The sequence below is a fragment of the Patella vulgata genome, chromosome 4 (genome assembly GCF_932274485.2).
Source record: "Patella vulgata chromosome 4, xgPatVulg1.2, whole genome shotgun sequence".
NCBI classification, from domain to species: domain Eukaryota; kingdom Metazoa; phylum Mollusca; class Gastropoda; family Patellidae; genus Patella; species Patella vulgata.
In genome coordinates this window covers 80,796,005-80,816,837 of record NC_065882.2, presented here as the reverse complement: position 1 = coordinate 80,816,837, position 20,833 = coordinate 80,796,005, and the positions used below count along the sequence as shown (strand labels likewise).

At 37.0% G+C, this 20,833-nt stretch overlaps 2 protein-coding genes across 3 annotated transcripts in view; both read right to left on the bottom strand.

The window, feature by feature from the left end:
• Window positions 1-754: 754 nt before the first annotated feature.
• LOC126817116 (kappa-type opioid receptor) lies at window positions 755-3,516 on the bottom strand. Its single transcript, XM_050543934.2, has one exon. The coding sequence runs from the start codon at window positions 2,655-2,657 to the stop codon at window positions 1,620-1,622; it is 1,038 nt and encodes a 345-aa protein (XP_050399891.1). The 5' UTR covers window positions 2,658-3,516; the 3' UTR covers window positions 755-1,619.
• Window positions 3,517-6,198: 2,682 nt separating this feature from the next.
• LOC126817087 (centlein) overlaps window positions 6,199-20,833 on the bottom strand; it is a 91,823-nt gene continuing 77,188 nt past the window's right edge. Inside the window, exons 24-36 of one of the 2 annotated variants that reach the window (XM_050543881.2) lie at window positions 20,374-20,515; window positions 19,192-19,330; window positions 18,398-18,552; window positions 17,348-17,479; window positions 16,184-16,339; window positions 15,928-16,025; window positions 15,361-15,469; window positions 14,111-14,170; window positions 13,342-13,437; window positions 12,640-12,825; window positions 11,774-11,974; window positions 10,893-10,964; window positions 6,199-8,844 (exon numbers count right to left, since the gene is read on the bottom strand). In XM_050543881.2, coding sequence (XP_050399838.1) covers window positions 8,758-8,844; window positions 10,893-10,964; window positions 11,774-11,974; window positions 12,640-12,825; window positions 13,342-13,437; window positions 14,111-14,170; window positions 15,361-15,469; window positions 15,928-16,025; window positions 16,184-16,339; window positions 17,348-17,479; window positions 18,398-18,552; window positions 19,192-19,330; window positions 20,374-20,515 — 1,633 coding nt within the window. In that variant the 3' untranslated portion in view covers window positions 6,199-8,757. The remainder of the gene's footprint in view (window positions 8,845-10,892; window positions 10,965-11,773; window positions 11,975-12,639; window positions 12,826-13,341; window positions 13,438-14,110; window positions 14,171-15,360; window positions 15,470-15,927; window positions 16,026-16,183; window positions 16,340-17,347; window positions 17,480-18,397; window positions 18,553-19,191; window positions 19,331-20,373; window positions 20,516-20,833) is intronic. The other variant, XM_050543882.2, reaches the window with a different exon arrangement.

The following is a 20,833-nucleotide window of genomic DNA, read 5'->3' as shown; positions in this document are numbered from 1 at the left end:
AATCTATAAAATTAATAAATGGCTCTATTGTTTATTTCCTGAATGTACGAAGCTTAAAAAAAAATACAATTATACATTTTTTGTAATACCATAGTGACCAATCATGTATACATAATATGTGCGCATGACAACTGCGTCGTGGGTTTCTCCGTAAAACAAGGGTTAGTGCTAAATGATAAGGCCAACTCAATTTTTCGTCAATGGTCACGAGATGTAAACAGTGCTAGCGCTAATCCCAACCCTAACCCTGGACCCAGCCCCAATGCTTACCCTAACCCTGACCTACAATTTCGCCAACAATCACGTACCCTAACCCTGACCTACAATTTCGCCAACAATCACGTACCCTAACCGTATTTAGCCTACAGCTCAGCGACATTGACAAAAATTGAGCTGGCCTTAACAAATAGATTTCTAAATTTCTATTCTAAATTTCTGTGTAAAGCCTGCGGGTCCCCGATCCCGTGGTGTCGTGGCGCACTGCTCTGAAACCTTTTTTTATTTTTTTTTTTTAAAAAAAGCTCCTTTTCATGAAAAGCATAAAAATCTCTGGTCTCTGTACTCATTCTTCCTCAATTTTTATAAAGATGTAAAAATGTAAACAATAAGTTGTCAAATAAGTAAATAATAATAATAATAATCGTTTTCTGTAGAGCTGGACTTTTTCTGTAGTCTGACTTCTCTGTGGCCACTTTACAATGTAGATATGATTATAAAAAACATACATGTATATACAATTAAACAAAAGAATACAAAGGAATAGTCAAGTTACAATATACAAATGGAAAGTGAAGCATTTAAATCATAGTTCAAACGTTTGGGTAAAAAAAACAGAGTTTTTATACGTCTTTAAATATAGCCAAGTTTGGACTATTTTGAACTTTCAGAGGCAATTTGTTCCATTCTTTTGGTGCTGCGTATGCAAAAGCTCTCTCACTAGAGTTTGACTTATGTACTGGACATACAAGTTTGTTTTTATGAGATGAACGTAAGGAACGGGAAGGTACATATTGTTTAATCAAATCGGATAAATAGGATAGTGCCAAACAATAATAAATGTAAATAAATGATTATGTTTCATAGTAAATAGTGGCTTTGTTATCCGAGGGGTCGCGATCAGATGCTTGTTTCTGGAATGTGGTCACAACCATCAAAAGGTTGGGAACCACTGGCGTAAAGCGATCTCGTGCACAAAATTTGTGGCCAGGAATACCCGTCATCCATTGCTACAGCAAATGAAAATGGAGCTAATTAATGACGTCAAATGTAAACATCGAGCTCAAACATCCCTTTAAGACGATTATCCAGTTCTTCACGAGGAAGGATTATGCAACGACATCCAGGGCCGAATTAAAGCCGGGATGGAATGAAATACATATTGCATTTGTGTGAGTGAAACGGACAATTACCAGGATATGCATCCTTTTCCCTGTTGATGCAAGGGCCGCGGTGAATATTTCAGCCCCATGCAAGCTTATTCCGGCACTGGCGATACTGTTACACGACGAAACATCAAATATTGAATAGGAAACGCCATGATGGACGTTTGGAATTTTAAAACAGAAGCATCGTGTGGGGGATAACGCTGGAACCAAGAAAGTTTTGGATTTCCAGATACATCAGACCGGTGTTACTTTAGCCGATCCCATTCCGCCGGTTAAAGTTCTGTGCCGGTCTGGTCTCCGCCTACTACAAAGACTCTTCAACCCCTCACGGAAATTACTACCACTAAAACAATACAGAATAAAATTACACACGTTATTGAGGTACTGAAACTGATTGACGATCGCGAAGACCAGAGATTGGATTGCTGCTAGATGAGTACCTGGTCGAGCCACCCAGTAGATGTTTCCGATCATGAACACACTGATGGGGGTGGTGCAGATGAAATAAACAATATTGATTAAGAACAGCGTGGTTATTAATGAAGATATACGCTTGGTTGAATTAGAGTTAAAGGTACACCCAGTGCTCTTAATGAGATCCTTTTTTCCCTTAAAAACCTTATGAAGGATTAACATGTTAAAGATAGAAAGGATGACAAATGGCACAAAGCAATACACAGCTACATCAATCCACGGCCAGATATCAGTAGTAAATAGATAATAATCATCGTCAATGCTGTCACAATGAAATACAAACGTTTCATTATCGTCGCTAACCAGCGTCAAATCCCCGAGACCAACAACAAAATGGGTGTTTAATGCGACCAATACGACCACGATGCTAGAGAGGATAATGAGAGTGATCCTACGTGTACATCTAGTTTTTATGGTGTGTGGAGACACAACGGATAAATATCTTTCTATTGTCATAGCAACTAGAATCCAGGCAGAAGTCTGTAAACTGAAGGTCACAAGTGGTCTGTGTATCTTACATATTACTGGATGAACGTGTCTTATGTCCAGATTAAACGTGAACCGAATCCACAAACGCATAAGTCCCGTATAGAGAACAAGAATGTCGCAAACCGCCATTGCTGTAAAATAGATATTCGTTGTAGATTTGCGCATTTTACCACACGACAACACCGCTATTACTAGAATATTTCCAATGGTACCTAGGATAATTAAAACAGGGGAACTGTATTTCCATATAAATACAGCAATTCTCTCTTCTATGAACTCTTCAGTGACGTAAGTGGTGATGTTATCCATGGTCTAGTGTCTACTCTGGTAGTGGGAACGATTATACAAGATGTCTCCACGGGTGATGGGAACGATTATACAAGATGTCTCTACGGTTTGATTAGAACGATTATACAAGATGTCTCCACGGGTGATGGGAACGATTATACAAGATGTTTCTACGGTTTGATTAGAACGATTATACAAGGTGTCTCCACGGGGTGATTGGAACAATTATACAAGATGTGTGTATGTGGTGATCAGAATGAATTTAAAGATGTCTCAACAAAATGTCTACGTGGTGATCGGAATAAATTTACACAAAATGTCTGTACGTGGTGATCCGAATGTTTCCATAAGATGTATGTACGTGGTGATCCGAATGTTTCCACAAGATGCCTGTACGTGGTGATCAGAATGTTTCCACAAGATGTATGTACGTGGTGATCAGAATGTTTCCACAAGATGTCCGTACGTGGTGATCAGAATGTTTCCACAAGACGTATGTACGTGGTGATCAGAATGTTTCCACAAGACGTATGTACGGATCTACGTCGTGTACGTAACAAAATCAGTGCAAACAAATACAAACCATCAATGCTTTTTTGTTAAAACCTCCTTGCAAAACAAATCACGATCACCTGTTACGGATGAAGTCCTTTATCAGACCTTTTTGAACACTTTTGAAAGTGGCAAGCTCGTCTATATTTTTTTTGTCTAAGATATCACCTCTGTGGAAGCGGACGTAAAATACAACTAACTCACACACACTTTTGAAATAACGTTTTCGTCCAAAGACAATTTCTCCACACTTCCAATCATAATAAAATATTCGTCTTAAATGTTAACGTTAATCCACACAAGAAGAAAAGCAGTGATTTAAACTGAACAACTGGGAATGAAATTCAAAGCTCTACTGAAACCGATAATGGCAATGGTTCCGTTCTCGATTGGTTCAAGATTAATCTACCCCAACCTCAACTTTAAACACTGTTTTCTAATTACATGATATGTTGATCCGGGTGATTTCTCGAAAACGAAATAAATCAAGGCAAAATCACTTCACTTTGTGTTTTATGGGCCCTCCAGCAGAATGTCATACCACGTTCACACGTTCTTTCAATACTCAACGTGCAAGTGACACGGCGTGAGTTTTAATTTCACGAGACTGGCATAGTGTAATATTGTGACTAAGCGTTATAATATTTTGTAGCCTCTATACTTCCGTGTATGATTTATGAAAAACATCAATGAATTCCGTTCTTGGAAAAACTACATACGCAACAAGAATCTGGAGTTACCCAAGAAAACTGGAGTAACCATAGCATCCGTGTACTGTAAACCACAAGGTGTTGTCTATTATCAGGAAGGATGGGGAGTTCAGGCCAGCTGGGCAGGAGATCGGGCCAGTTGGACAGGAGATCAGACCGGACAGACATGAGTTCAAGCTAGGAGATCAGACCGGATAGGCAGGAGTTCAGGCTGGTGGGGAGGTCAGGTCAGGTCAGGATGAGTAGGGAGGAGATCAGGCCGAAAAGGCATGAGACCAGGACGAGTGGGGAGGTCAGCAAATTCATACTGGAATTCTAGTTCGAGTTACCAGTCCATAACCCTTGTGGAAGTGGACATATCCGACTTGCTCAACCGGCGCCTGGAAATTGACTCTCTCAAGCTGATTTCTTGTCCGTTACAATATAATCAAATTATAAGTTGACCTTATCGTAATGGTTGACGCCCAGGGGAGTGTCAGAAGAAGATCACGTTTTATCAATTTTATTGTCGAACCATTAAAGTTTACCAATGTGTAAAAAAACGCCAACTGTACCAAAACTGGATCATTTGTCTTTACTAAGCTGCATCTACGACGTTTCTACGACTTATTTTCTGTACTAAAAATCAGACCGTCCACGTGGACGTCTGATAGCTTGGGGAGACCCGAAAATGTAGCAGTTAGTTTTAGACGATATTAAAGATCGAGATGCTTACTATTCGAACGTACGAGCAGTCATTCCGCACCACAGCATATCTCCCTAATTTCTATAAGTCTATAAATTTCCCAAATTCGGCCACCTCCAACATGCAGGAGGGACCATACTACATTAAATTAATCCTTTATACTCAAATAATAAAAATTGAACAGATATTTATAATTCTATTTTGGGGACAATTATAAAAAGATTCCCCATGATCTCAGAATTACAAATCGCTGACCCGAGATATTCTCTAACATTTCAGATAGTACGAAGACCAAAAAATCAACAATAACGGGCATGCAAGGGGGGGGGGGGGAGGGGGAGGGAGGGGAGAGAGAGAGAGAGAGAGGGGGGGGGGAATTACTATAACAATTTGTTGGTACCGAGATGGTGAAATTTAATGGTGGTCTGCCTCATTCTGTTTACTACCAAGTGCCGTTTCGACTACAGTTATGTAGTTCCTATCAAAAAATGATACAATTATAAAAATAATGGTACACTATATTGATTTGAAGTTTATTGGATGTTCATACAGTAATTTCAATATAGCTGTATAACTATTACACAATGGGAGAGAGAGGGAGAGAAATGGGGTTTAACGTCCACTCGACACAAACTAGGTCATTTCAGGACTAACATATGGTTCAATTTTATTTCAATAATTCGCTTGCGCGTAGGGCTCTTTAGTAGTTGGAGGAAACCGGAGGACCCGGAGAAAACCCACGAGGCTGGACAGGCGACCCTACTCCTTGTCACGTACAACCACGGATTCGACACAATGACAGGCCTTATGATACAGCACGCACGTGCTAACCATTCGGCCATCCAACCCTCCATTACACAATGGTTTCTCTGGGTTATATTCCTGATTGTTTTCAAATTGAGTAAAGTCTGTGTCACTATAGGCCCAGGATTGTACAGCGCAGTGGACGCTTCGTATCCATTCACTTTATTTGAATTGTTCGTTTGTTTGTGATTTCTGCGTATTGTGTCTTGTCCATATATTTGTTTTTGTGTAAATTATGTGTGATGCAGTCCCCCTGCACTAAATATTAGTAGAAACAGCATATTGTTTACATATTTATTTAAAGTAGCTAAGTCTCTAACTCAATATCATCCAAAGTCTTACACGTTGAAAATACGAATTATTTGTCAATTCAAATCAACATTGATGTTGTGATCTTGCCGGGAAAAGGTAGGCTTCTGATATCCAATATTTAAGACAAAATAAACATTTTACCATTGGTACAGGAATCGTGTACCATAGTGCGTTTCAGCGTCATTTGTAACCAGAAAGAACGAGGCTAGACATATTCCAATACTCATGTCAAACCATATCTTATCTGGAGTGAATGCACAATAGACTTGAATAACTAGACGCTAGAAATTGCTATTCGGTTGAGACTCATGCCGTTTTCGCTGGACGTAACTGATTTTAAATTAGAGTCAAAACGGAAACGATTGAATGTAAATCATTTTTATAAATACATATTACATTATTATATGCGTTGTAACCCATGTGTGTCAATTTCAAGATCCCAAATATGAGCGATATAGCTCCTTTAAACTATAATTTAAAAAGTTTATTACGAACTGGAAAATATTCAAACAGTAATTTTATTGAAACAGCACATGGTTAACATAAGCTACATTTTAAGTTGATTAAGAACTAGCCCCAAGTTCACAAAGCATTCTCAGACTTAAGTTAAGAATTTACACAACTTTCAATCACTGTGAGAAATATCTTAGATCCAGAAACACAAAACTTTGCACATAGTTTTTTATTGATGTATTGATACATTAAAACAAGAAAAAGTTTTATAATGGGCTATAATTGAGTTGAAATAAGGCAAACAATTTTGAGTAAATTTTTAACTTAAGTTTGAGAATGATTTATGAACTGGGGGCCAGGTAACTGTTGAAACAGTATGTTTAAATATAGCTGTACAAACAGCAAATAATTTACATATTATTTTACATTTATAGAACATATTTATCACAGATATAATTAAGTCAACAGTATTATGGGCTCAGCAGTAGGAGGGGGAGTAACTAGTAACAAAGGGAAGTTCTCAGCAGTAGGAGGGGGGGGGGGGTAACTAGTAAAAAGGGAATTCTGCAATAAAAAGGGAAGTTCAGCAGTAAAAGGTTGAATTCTGTAGTAAAGGTGGGTGGGTGGGGGCAGCTGTAAAAGGCTGAATTCTGTAGTAAAGGAGATGAGGGGAGGGGAGCAGTAAGAGGCTGAATTTTGCAGTAAAGGAGGTGGATGGGGGGTGGGGTGGAGAGACAGCAGTAAGAGACTAAATTCTGCAGTAAAAGGTGGGGGGGGGGGGCAGTGGGAGATTGAATATACAAGTATACATATAAATACTGTAGTAGTAACAGTACATATTATAACACACAAACTCATCTACCCTAATATTATATAGAGAGCAGACAGAATAACTACCCTAATATCATACACAGAACATATATTACTGCTGCCTAGGGTTATCTACTGTTTATAACTAATATTATATAGAGACCAGACAGAATAACTACCCTGATATCATACACAGAGGACATATATTACTGCTGCCTTGAACCAATAATACAGGGTTATCTACTGTCTATAACTAATGTTTAAATACTGCAATCAGGTAATATCTTTATATAATGCTGTTAGACAGTGGTGAAATAAATACAAATATTTAAAACAAACAAATCTCCATGTTGTATTATCTCAGTTCACAAGTTCTACTAGTTTATAAAGGTTCATCTTCATTAGCCCAGGGGTGGGCCGAATGGTTAGCATGTGCGCATTGTATCATAAGGTCTGTCATTGAGTCAGATGACGTGGTTTCGATTTCCCGGTTGCACATGGGTTTTCTCTGGGTTTTCTCCTTTTCCTCCCACTGCTAAAGACACATATGCGCAAGCGAATTATTGAAAGAAAATTGAACCATCTGTTAGTCCCGAAAGTGACCTAGTTCGTGTTGAGTGGACATTAAACCTCTCTCTCTCTCTCTCTCTCTCTCTCTCTCTCTCATTCATTCATATTAGCCCAGTCAGTGCAGAACAATTTAATTTTACACTGGTTTAAATGCTGATATGGAAAATCACAGTTTACGACAGAAGAACAAGTACAAGCTACTATGGACCAGTAAGCCCAGTCTGACATCATCGCAGCCATCATGTTACAACAATGTCATATACAAAAACGAAGTCCATCATTTGATGCTCAAAGGTTCAAGGAACAAGCATGCCACGTTTCAATTCACTGGGCCCTAGGCTTTTTTCGAACGTCACTGCCCTTAAGAAGAACCTTCTTCATTAGTCCAGTTCAGAGCAAAACAGTAGGATGTTAAACCCCATTTCATTTTATTCCCCTAAGAAGAATAAGAAGATAAGTAACACTTTGAGCCACGTTACCGGTTCAGTTCAAAACCCCCGTTTTAAGAAACAATAACAAAAAAATAAATTAAAGGGGTATTTCGGGAGATTAGATAAAGAGCTGGTAGTTCTCACTATAATAGTGAAAAACTAGGTAATGTAAAAGGATGCTGAAAATTGCTCCACTCTGAACCGAAACATTAGTGATTGAATTTTAGGCCTTGATCATCATTACTAAAGTTGGTACAATAAAAAAACATAGTCTTGATTATCCATTTTTGCATTTAATCATCAATGAGCATTGAGCAGCAGATCGGATTTAAATCCGGTGAAAATTATGTAGACATAAGGTGCCATCGAGAGTTGATTAAGGTCTTTTCATGTTGATGAATGTCTAATTAATAAAGATACCATTTCAGGCCTAAAGAAAGACCTGTAATAGGCAGCTTTAGTTCTTTCATAATGTATGTTTAATGCTGTCAAAAACCCTATTACCTTGGCCATCCTGAGCACTAGAATACCACAATTGTTAATCATTCGAGTTACTAGTCCTTAATTCTTGTTAAAACATCCTACTTTTTTTTTCTCCATCTTAGAATTGGGTTTATTTTCTGTCCATTTGGTTTACCTTCCTCGCTAGTGAACGATGTTTGGGTTAAAATTTCAGAAAATTTGGAACTTAAAGTGGGAGACTATTTTATTTGTCTGGGAGACTATTTTATTCTATTTTATGTCTGGGAAAATTTTTTTTTTTGTGTTGAGGACGGTTTTATTTGTATCGGGGATTACTTTGTTTGAGTCATTTGTTTAATTAAATCACTTCTTTCATCAATCTTCTCTACCAGTAGTTTGACCAATGGTTCCACAAATTCCTGGAAATAGAAAGATATCAGACTTTGGTATTTTTACAATTCAATAATTAACAAATACAAACTGTAACCTGTAATATGAACCAGGAACATGCCATCATGGAATTGTGACATTGCATCAAAAATCGAAGTCCGTCAATCTTTGCACAATTGTTCAAAGGACAAGCAATCCAATTTTCATGTTGATTGTACTTGATTTAAAATGGGGCTGAACGTCTTTCTGTTCTGCGATTGTCTTCAAATTGGCAAAACCTTAGGCTTTGTTTGAAAACAAAGAGCTGATGCTTGTTAATTTCTTGGGTAAACTGATATCTGACAACAGTGGGTGGGTGGGTGGGGGGTAAGATGAAAACACCCTGAGAATGACTGAATCCCAAAAGAAACCAATCAATCTAAATAAATGAAATGAAATTGGGTTGCAATCTAAATATCCTACAAATCAAATATATCAACATCAATCTCAGTTCTGTCAAGTATCTGACGAGTGTTGATAGATATTAACGGATTAAAGGGAAATTTCACACGGACAGCTGCATTATCATTTACTCTCCACGAAATTCAAAGTTTCAAGGACTCTTTTACATGCACGCCAACATCCTATATTAGCTACTAGACACCGTCCCTTGCCTCGCCCTCTGTTCTAGCTGTACCTTGCACGCCCTCAGGGCTGTCAGTAATTTTTCACTGTTGATTAGCAGCACTGCTAATCAAAAAGTCCAATTTTGCCAAATTTGATTAGCAAATTTAAAAATTGATTAGCAGTTTTTCAGTTTCAACGTAAAACACCTAAATAACAAGATATTACTTTAATTCATAACAAATATGATTAGATTCCATTCTGACTATTCTTTAAATTCTTAAGATTTTTTAGCACTGCCACAAGTACTTGTGACAGTTTGTGAATGTGATGTAGACATTTAGTTAGGTTTATGTCTGAAGCCAATTCTTGACAGTGACTTCCGAAGCCCCACTCATTTTAATTGTTATTTTTTGTCACGTTAGGTTAGAAATCTTCGTTAGAAAACAATTTGGCTGCTTTTTATCGTGTATTAGTAGTAATAGTATTACTATTTTTTCGTTCAATCGGGCGCACCTCGATTAACTAGACACACACGATAGAAACAATAATATTTTACGGGAATTTTTACTTTGATTTATCATTTTACAATACGTTAACATGTATTTATTTTTTTATATGTTATTTACAATGCGTGGGGGATACACTGGATTTATTTCTTTCAAAATGAATATGATATAATTACTTGATGTCTCGCAATGTGAGTGGTACTACTCGATTCCCTATTATTTCCGGTATAATAGTCCCTATTCATAGAGTTATGTCCCTGTGTTATATAGTATTGTGTCTGGGTAGTTCGAGAAGAAAATGTCACGCGGAGAATTTAGTTTTGTTTAAAAAATTTTATTCAACATTTTATACACGTTGAAAGTGTTTAGTAAGCCTTCTAGTCTTCAAAGTGTGGATTATTCTTGTGTCAATATCCAAAATGACAGGCATATTAATGATTCGCAGTAACTGCAAATCAAAAACGTTAGATTTTAATTTTTGGTTAGCAACGGACAAAATATGTATCGCAAATTGCGCTGCGATACTGGTTGTCGGCAGCCCTGCACGCACTCTGTTCTATACCACTGACAAGTGAAAATCAAACGATTACACAACTTGGCCCAATATTTAAATGGCAATTTAAATTGAATTTATAGAGAGAGAGAGAAATGGGGTTTAACGTCCACTCGACACAAACTAGGTCATTTCGGGACTAACATATGGTTTAATTTTATTTACATAATTCTCTTGCGCGCTGGGGTCTTTAGCAGTGGGAGGAAACCGGAGGCCCCGGAGAAAACCCACGAGGTTGGACAGGCAACCCTACTCCTTGCCACGTACAACCGGGGATTCGAAACCACGCCAGTCGACTCAATGACAGACTTTATGATACAGCACGCGCACGCTAACCATTCAGCCATCCAACCCCCCTTGAATTTATAAATAAAATTATCTAAATTCAATGTTTTATATAATAACCAATTACCTGAGAATGAAGGATTTTTTCACATTTTTTAATCCATCTTTTATCATTTCTCTTCTGTGCTAAAGCAGCTTCCTACAAAACAAACAAACAAAACGGAAAGCGATCTAAAAGAAGGGTCAAAATAAAGTATTGAATTGACAACTGAGTTGAACTGATGGGTTATATCAATCAATGATCGGACAAAAAAATAATATTATGTTCATATATAGATCGCCAAATACACAAAGTGCTCATATTGCATACAAAAACCATATACATTGGCTCTAAGTTTTTTGTCAATAATTGTAACGATGAGTTTTTAATGGAGGTTTGAAGTAGTAACACCTAACAGTTCAATTGGGAGTGAATTCTGTCTTTCAGTACAATAAAACTACCGTAGTCATTTTAAACATACATTATGCAAGAGGTAAATCTGCCTATTGTAGATCTTTCTTTAGGCCTTAAATGTTATATAAACTATTAATTAGACATTAGTTAACATAATTAACTCTCGATGGCATCGGCTACTCAAGATATTAACTAGATTAGAACACTTCAGCAATTTAATGATTTAATTTAAAAATGGAGAAGCGAGGCTAAGTCTCGAATATACCAGTGCCCTGGTTACCACAATGCACACATCTTTTTAAAACTACAAACAGTGATAACTAGGCTCAGAATAAAGTAATTTGAATGAAATTTTCAATATATTCATTTTGCATTATCTATTTTTAAACTATCATAGCAAGAACTGTCAGCTCTTACATAATACATTTTTAACCCTTATGCTCAAGTAATCAACAATCAGGGATATGGACCTTTCCTCCCCCAAGGTCTACCACTTATGCAATAATTCAATGAAATCAAGAGTTTATGAATTCTACAATAAAAAAAATATTTACCTTTGATTTTGGCGTAGAATTATCGTCAATCATTAACTCTTCAATATCAGACTGACTGAGGTTAAAAAGGTCTTGAGCTATTGCCTTGGCTTGTTCTAGTGTAGGGTCTTTAGGCGCCTTGGCTCGTTGACTGGCCGTCAATTTATCATTTATTTCCCGACGTCCTTCTTCAACTCGAGACAATATTTCACAGCTTAACATCTGAAAAATAATTTTAATTCATTTTTACAAGAAAGCAATAATCTGATTAAACTACAGATCTATATTTCGGTTTTTTTTTTTTCATACTTTGATGGTCTCTACTACTTGAAGATCTGACCGGCTGTAGTGGAAGGGTGCGTCAGAGGTCATATGAGCGGCTTTTGACCCTATGATGTCAGACATTTGATTAACCAATCAGCATTGATGTTTTTAGTTGGTTACCCACAGTTCTGTGCACCTCAAGCCATAACAGACCTTTTCATTGACTGTTCACTCACATCATCTAGAATGCGGGTTATATAACAACTCTTCCAGATCCTAGTGTAGTAAAGACAAGTAAAATGAAATTTTAAACTATAAAAATCGAGAGAGAGATAGAGAGAGTGTCCACAAAGTAGATCATTTCGGGACTAACACATGGTTTAATTTTATATCAATAATCCAACTGTGCGTAGGGGTTATCAGCTGTGTGAGGAAACCGGGGGACCCGTAGAAAATCCATAAAGTTGGACAGGCGACTCTACTCCTTGTTGCGTACAAACACGCCAGTTGACTCAATGACAGACCTTATGATTCAGCGCACACGTGCTAATCACTTGACCATCCAACTCCTCGAACATGAACAAGAAAAAGAGTGTTCACAATGATATCATTTATAATAATACCTTTACAAATTGTTCATATTTGAGGACTTTTTCATGTGTTTCAATTAGTTTAACCTGGACGGAATCTATCGCAGCCTCACTTTGACTAGCCAATCCATGAAGCTGTTCTTTGGCTGTATCTTCTAGATCGACCATGGCTGATTCAAGATTTGTATATTTCTTTGATGTTTCATTTAACTGTTTATTCTGTAAAATATACAATACATACTGTAGTCGAAAATTGAAATGAAATGAAATGGGGTTTAATGGCCTACTGTTCTGCTCCGAATGGGCTAATGAAGACGGACATACGCCATACAGTGTGCTATGAGGGAAATTTTCCCAGGGCAGCAGCACTATGGTCTACTCTTATAACTGCTGGCAAGGGGAAACCACAGCAGAAAACCCTGACGAATCTTTCTCGGCCAATGCAGAGATCGAACACGCGATCTCAAGGCTAGCGAGCCAGGGTCTTACCCACTTAGCCACCGTAAGCCAGCGTCTTACCTACTTAGCCACCGTGGCTACTTTGTGATTGGATTATATAATGTATGATTATAACATTATCTGATTTTTTTTAAAAACAACAGATGGATAGTCTCTAGCTATCACCTAGTGACATTTAGACATGGATAAATGAAGTGGACAGTATCGTCAATGTTAAAACTTTAGTATCTATTCCTAGAGCATCGTTATCGCATCTGGTTGAAAATTACAACTTACCATTTTCTCAACATCTGAAATGAGTTTAATATTTGTTTCATCAGCTTCTTTTTTATCTTTCGACACGGCAGATATTCGCTTCTTTAATGATTCCAGCTAAAATTATAAAATATTATCATTGACAAAATGTAAAACTACCACAAATCCATGGTGACTTCCAAAACAATATTTCACAAAAGAGATTATATAATGTCCAACTGTTCTTACTTATCGAGCTAATAAAGACATATATATGCCATACAGTGTGCCTGTGAGAGAAATTTTGCTTGGAGAGCAATGTTTACGTATCCTCTTCATCAAGGGTTTATCAGTAAACCAAAGTGTGCACAGGACCTCAGTTTTCAGTCCCATCTTAACAATAGACGCTGCTCCTTGTCATGTACTACTGACACATGGAAACCAGGGGAGGTAACTCCAGAGGATTGTGTTATCTTGACTCCCATTTCACAAAAGACATGAATCATTTATTTTTAAAAAAATAAGTATTCATACATATACTTCAATTAAATTAATATTACTACATATGTCGGTACTTAATCTAATTAATATATTTACCTGTATTTTAATATAATTAATATTTTTACCTGTATTTTAATCTAATTATTTTATCACAATTAATATCTTTACAGTTATTTTAATTAAATTAATATTTTTTTTCTGTATTCTAATATAATTAATATATTTGCTTGTATCTAAATGAAATTAATATTTTACCTGTATTTTAATTTAATTACTTATACCTGTATTTTAATTAAATTAATATATTTACCTGTATTTTAGTTCTATCACTACTTTCATTTAATAATTTTATCTTCGTCTCCAACTCAACCTAAAATAAATTATACATTCATTCAAATAAATTTAAAGGAAAGGGGTCTTTAGCAGTGGGAGGAAACCGGAGGACCCGGAGAAAACCCACAAGGATTGGACAGGCGACCCTACTCCTTGTCACGTACAACCAGGGATTCGAAATCACGCCAGTCGACTCAATGACAGGCCTTATAATACAGTGCACACATGCTAACCAGGAAAGGATGTCTAACGTCCACTCGACACAAACTAGGTCATTTCGGGACTAACATGGTTCAATTTTATTTCAATATTTCGCTTACGCGTATAGGGCTTTAGCAGTGGGAGGAAAATAGAGGACCTGGAGAAAATCCGCGAGGTTGGACAGGTGACCCAACTCCTTGTCACGAACAACCAGGGAATCGAAATCATGCCAGTTGACTAAATGACAGATCTTATGATAGAGTGCTTACGTGCTAACCATTCAGCCATCCCCCCCCCCCCCCCCACACAGTCTTCAAAACCATATGGTTAACGAGAAAGTATAATGAAATGAAATGGGTTTTAATATACTATTATTTCTGCACAGACACCATACACTATGTTATGAGGTAAATTCTGCCCAGGCAGCAGTGAACCAGCCTACTTTCATAACGAATTCTACCTCTAAAAGGTTCTTTTACGTGCACATCAATGTGTACAATGGGGTCTCATTTTTTTTTACCCATCCAAGTGACTAGACTGTCCTTGCCAGGCCCTCCGCTCTGAACTACTGACAAGGGGAAATTGCACAGGCAAAACTTAATTGAATCACAAAATAAAATGAAATGAAATAGGGTTTAACGTCCTACTGTTCAGCTCTGAACTGGGCTAATGAAGGCGGGCATACGCCATACAGTGTGCTATCAGGGAAATTTTGCCCGGACAGCAGCACTACAGCCTACTTTTATACTGAATTCCAACTGTCAAAGAATCTTTTAAGTGCACGGGACCTCGGTTTTTCGTCCCATCCAAACGACTAGTCAGCTGTCCTTGTCAGACCCTCCGTCCTGCATCACTGACAAGGAGGATCCACGGCAGAAAACCGGGATGAACTTTCTCGTCCAATGACGGGATCGAACACCCGACCTCCAGGCTAGCGAGCCAGCGTCTTACATGTGATCCCCCCCTCCCCCACAAATAATAAAAAGAAACGAGCATAGTACTGAGACTGTGAATTACAATACTTACTATTGTCTCTGAGTCTGTTTTAGCTTTATCTTGTAAATTTTTCAGTTTAGTTCTTTGACTCTCGAGTAAATTTCGTTTCTGGTTGTTATCTCTTTCTACATGGTTTATTCTGAAAATATCAATAAAAAAAATAAAAATGACAACCCCAAAATATCAATAAAAAAATAAAAATAACAACCCCAAAATATCAATAAAAAAATAAAAAATAACAACCCCAAAATATCAATAAATATGAACAAAAACAACAAAAATATCAATAAATATCAACCCAAAAATATCAACCCAAATATTAAAAACAATATCAACTCAAAAATATCAATAAATATCAACCCAAAAATATCAACCCAAATATTAATCAATATCAACTCAAAAATATCAATAAATATCAACCCAAAAATATCAATTTTAATGAGTGAAATGAAATAGGGTTTAACATCCTATTTTTCAGTCGTTAATTTTATCAAAGTATTTTTATTGTATTTCATTATCAATTATTGCGGAAAATCGTAATTGACAGAATAATGGTTTCATGTACTTACTTATCATTAAAGTATACATTATACTTACTTTTCTGTTAACTTTTTAACTTGTTCCTGTAACTGCTCATTTTCTAATTTTAACGATTTAATACTTCCTGCTTGACGAGCAATTTCTGCTGATGATGCCTACAATAGAAAATGGATTTTAACGTCCAAGAACTAGATCAAATGATATATTTTTTTTTCATTAATTTGCTTGCGCGTCTTAAGCAATGGGAGGAAGGTAACCACAGGAAAACCAACACGGTTTGATAGGTGACCCTACACCTTGTCAAGATACTTACCCGAAGTTTAACTTCTAGTGACTTGACTCCATTTTCTGTCTGTTTATCATTTGGTGATCCAGTTACACTAGTTGTACAACTTTCTTCTCGAGCTGACAACTGTCCTTCTAAACCTATCTTATCTTTCTGTAACTTATCTAAATGATTCGTCACTTTCTGGCAATTAAAATAAGTCAAATATTAAACATACATTATGCAAGAGCTAAATCTGCCTATTGCAGGTCTTTCATTAGGCCTGAAATGTTATCTAAATTATTAATTAGACATTAATTAACTTATCCAGACCATAATCGACTCTCGATGGCATCGCTAGCCTGTGATCTTTAGTGGATTATGAGCCGATTTACTGCATAACTTTCCTTCACGATTTAATGATTAAATGGATAATTGAGACTATGCTGTTTATCATACTGACTTTAGTAATGATGATCGAGGCTAGGTGGAAATTTCAATCGCTTAGTTCTCGGTTCATAGTCGATCAATTTAAATGAAATTTTCAGCAAATTGCCTTTACATTATCTAGTTTTTAACTATTATAGTGAGAACTGCCAACTCGTTATCGAAAATCCCATAATGTATCTTTAACCAAATTATTATTACCAAAGAAAACAATTTGAACCTAAGAAACGGCCAGTTCCATGTCCTCAAAAGTTGTTCTTGATGAAATGGGATTCAAAGCTTCAGTACCACAAGACAGTTTAGTTGTGTGTCGTGGATAGATATTGAAGAAATAGCTCACCAACCTGCCCATCCGTACAAACGAAGTAAGAAATAGCTCACCCACCTGCCTATCCACGCAGACGGAGTGAGAAATAGCCCACCCACCTGTCCATCTGTGCAGAAGAAGTAAAAAAATGTTGACATATTTCTGTTCATGACTCAATATCAAATCACTGAAATTTATTTATCAAGTTCTATCCGAGTTGTTGTTCAACCAATAAATTGCAACCCTTCCATCCAAACTAATAACCCAGTTGTTCAACCAACAACTGGGTTATTAGTTTGGATGGAAGGGTTGCAATTTATTTATCCAAGAAGTCATTCAACCCATTGGTTATTCCTTTGGATGAAGGGGTTGAAATTTATTTATCCGAAGAGTCGTTCAACCCATGTTTTATTTGTTGCAATGGAAGTGTTGAAATGTTTGCGATGGTCTCCAATTACCTGTATGTTCATTTTGGTCATCTTTAACCTTTGATTGGCCAGGTTTAAATCTGTCTGTAATTGTAATATCATTTCTTTCTGTTCACCAACCGTCTTCAACGCATTACCACGGGATTCACGTAATGTATTTACCTAGAAAACGAGAGAGAGAGAGAGAGATGGGGTTTAACCTCTACTCAACACAAACTAGGTCATTTTGGGACTAACATATGGTCCAATTTTATTTCAATAATTCCCTTGCACACAGGGGCTCTTAGCAACTTAGCAGGGGGGGGGGGGAACTGGAGGACCTGGAGAAAACCCACGAGGTTGTTGGACAGATGACCCTACTCCTTGTCATGTACAACCAGGGAATCGAAACCACGCCAGTTGACTCAATGACAGACCTTATGATACAGCACGCACATGCTAACCATTCGGCCATCCAATCCCCCAACAACCCATGAAGTAATTATCAGAATCATTAAATTCTTAAAACAAAATATCCACAAGGATTATCAAAGTGTTTAGGGTTAATAAACAATAAGCTTCTTTGTCTCATGAAGGTAAACTTTTTCCACTTGTAGATGCCTAGATAAATTTAAAAATCTTCATTTACTATGTGACTATGTGTTTCTATTTCATATGAGAGAGAGAGAGAGTGAGAGCGAGAGAGAGAGAGAGAGAGAGGGGAGGGTTTAACATCCTTGTTAGTTACAAACGAGGAATAAAAACCACACCACTTGACTCAATGACAGTCCTTCTGATCAAACGCGCATGTCCTAACTATTCAGCCATCTACACATAAACACACATCCCGAGATGTTATGGTATAATAGATTAACTAAGTCATTTTGGGACTAACATATGGTTTCAATTTTATTTCAATAATTTTCTCGTGCAGGAGGAAACTGCAGGAACCGGAAAAAACCCAACAAGGTTTGACAGGCTCCCTACCTTATAATCTACAACTCATGCCTCAGACCATCCAGCCACCCAACCTTCAAAAGATCAGCAAGCATTAATCTTTCCAGAAAATTAAAAATATTTTATGTTATAATAAACATTTACCTGTTGTTGAAGATAATTAACTCGTTGTTTTAAAGGACCAAGTTGTCGTGAAGCTGGTACATTATAATGGTAATTAATACGTTTTGGTCTCGATGATGGTAACCTTCCACCTGACACAGTTATAGGTGACGTGGCCATCTCCCTCATTACAACTACTAGAATAAAATTATTTCAATTTTAATTTTGAAGATCCGACGATTTTAATTTTAATCATGAAGATCTGATGGTTTCATTAAGTCCACAACAGCTCAGTCATTCAAGAACCTATAAAGACTGTCACATTTTCAGTCTTTCGTGGCTAATGATATCTGAACCGTGTTTATCGAACCACGGTATGGAACAAAGTACCATGAACCAAACCGTGGCAGGCTTAAGCGTCATTGCAATCTGATTAAAATACAGATCTATATCACCTTTCGTTTTTTTATATTTTCTATGGCCTACACTACAGATTGTATTTCATTTCATTTTATTATACTTTCAATGGCCTCTACTACATGAAGATCTGACTGGTTATAATGGAAGGTCGCGTCAGAGATCACACAAGTGGCTTTTTACCCTATGATGTCAGATATTTGATTAACCAATCAGCGTTGATGTTTCTAGTGGGTTACCCACAGTTGCGTGCACCTCATGCCAAAAACTCGCCCCAACAGTAAAGACACGTAAAACGAAATTTTAAAGTATAAAAGGCGAAATGAAATAGGATCTGTGTTTTCTTCAGACTGGCGTCGTTGCTAAATCTAAATTATCCCCATTCCGTTTGTTTTTATCTACAAAACTTCTACACCTACCTCTGTTCATATTTTCATTACTACTTGATTCTGTGACGGATTCTAGGCTTTCAGAACTTCTTGTGTCTCTTGACAACGGAGAACTTCCCGCTATTCTTCTGTCTGTTCGACTTTTCATAGACCGTAGAGGACTGGAATTCTATGAACAAACAACAATAATATTAAGATGCTATTTCAGATTTCACAGGGCATATACTTTTTAAATCGTCAAAATTACTTAAAAGGGTATTATGGAAGATTAGATAAAGATCTGACAGTTCGCACTATAAAAGTTAAAAACTAGATAATGTAAAGGGAATATACTGAAAATTTCAGTCAAATTGCTGCACTCTGAACCAAGATATTAGCGATTGAATTAAAGGCCTAGCCTTGATCATCATTACTAAAGTCGGTACGATAAAAAAACAAAGTATCAATTATCCATTTTTGCTTTTAATCATCAATGAGCGTTGAACAGCAGATCCGATTCAAATCCAGTGAAAATCGGACTCATAAGATGGCATCAAGAGTTGATTCTGGTCTTTTCATGTTAATAAATGTCTAAATAATAGTTTATATAACATTTCAGTCCTACAGAAAGACCGGCAATAGGCAGATTTAGCCCTTGCATAATGTATGTTTAATCTAGGAAATACAAATTGAGTTTTCCCGAATTAAGTGTCAAAAGAGTAAAGAATAATTTCAGGTAACCACGAACTGAATATGTTGGTATCTCGACCAATCAACTTAGCTGAAATGTATGATTATATTACGCTTCTGCTCACACCCACATCTGTTTTTGAGAGAAACAAACCTGACCATTTCAGGACTAAAATATGGTTAAATTTTATTTCAATAAATTCGCTTGCGTGTAGGAGGAAACCGAAGGACCTACAGAAAACTCACAAGGTTGGACAGGTGACCCTACACCTTGTCATGTACAACCGAGGAATCAAAACCATGCCAGTTGACTCAATGACAGACCTTATGATACAGCGCGCACGTGCTAACATTCGACCATCAAATCTCCGGATCTAGAAGTCCTAAAGGATAATTATCCCTGGTTCAGCAATTTGAAAGTCACATGCCAAGAAGACATTACATAAAACGAGCATGCTCTAGCATATCTTGACCAAAAAATATATCACCTAAATCAGGTTTTTGTAAATACATATATGAACTGACTAATTGAATAAACTTCACCTGTCTTTTATATCCAGTACTGGAATCTGTTTGATTTGACGATTGGCCATCAGATAGTCTTTTACTTCCAACCTGTTCACGTGAAGCACTAACGATGGCTCTTCCTAACATATCACTACCTGTTAAATCTGTTTCTTCTTCACTAAAATAATAAACCAGAGTAGCCAGACAACACAATCATGATATTATTGAATAAATAAATGTTAGCTTAAGGAGCCACATTGGATCAGTGAGTAAGATGCTGGCTTGGTAACAAGGAGGTCTCAGGTTCGCTCCCGGTGATGGTCAAGAAAGTTCCTCACAGTTTTCTGGTACAAAATCCCCTTGTCATTGGTGCAGGACGGAGGGTCGTTAAGGTCCTGTAGCCAGAATAGCCAGACAAACAGAATTATTTGATGACTACATCTATCTTCTGTATCATAAGGCCTGTCATTGAGTCAACTGGCCTGGTTTCGAAACC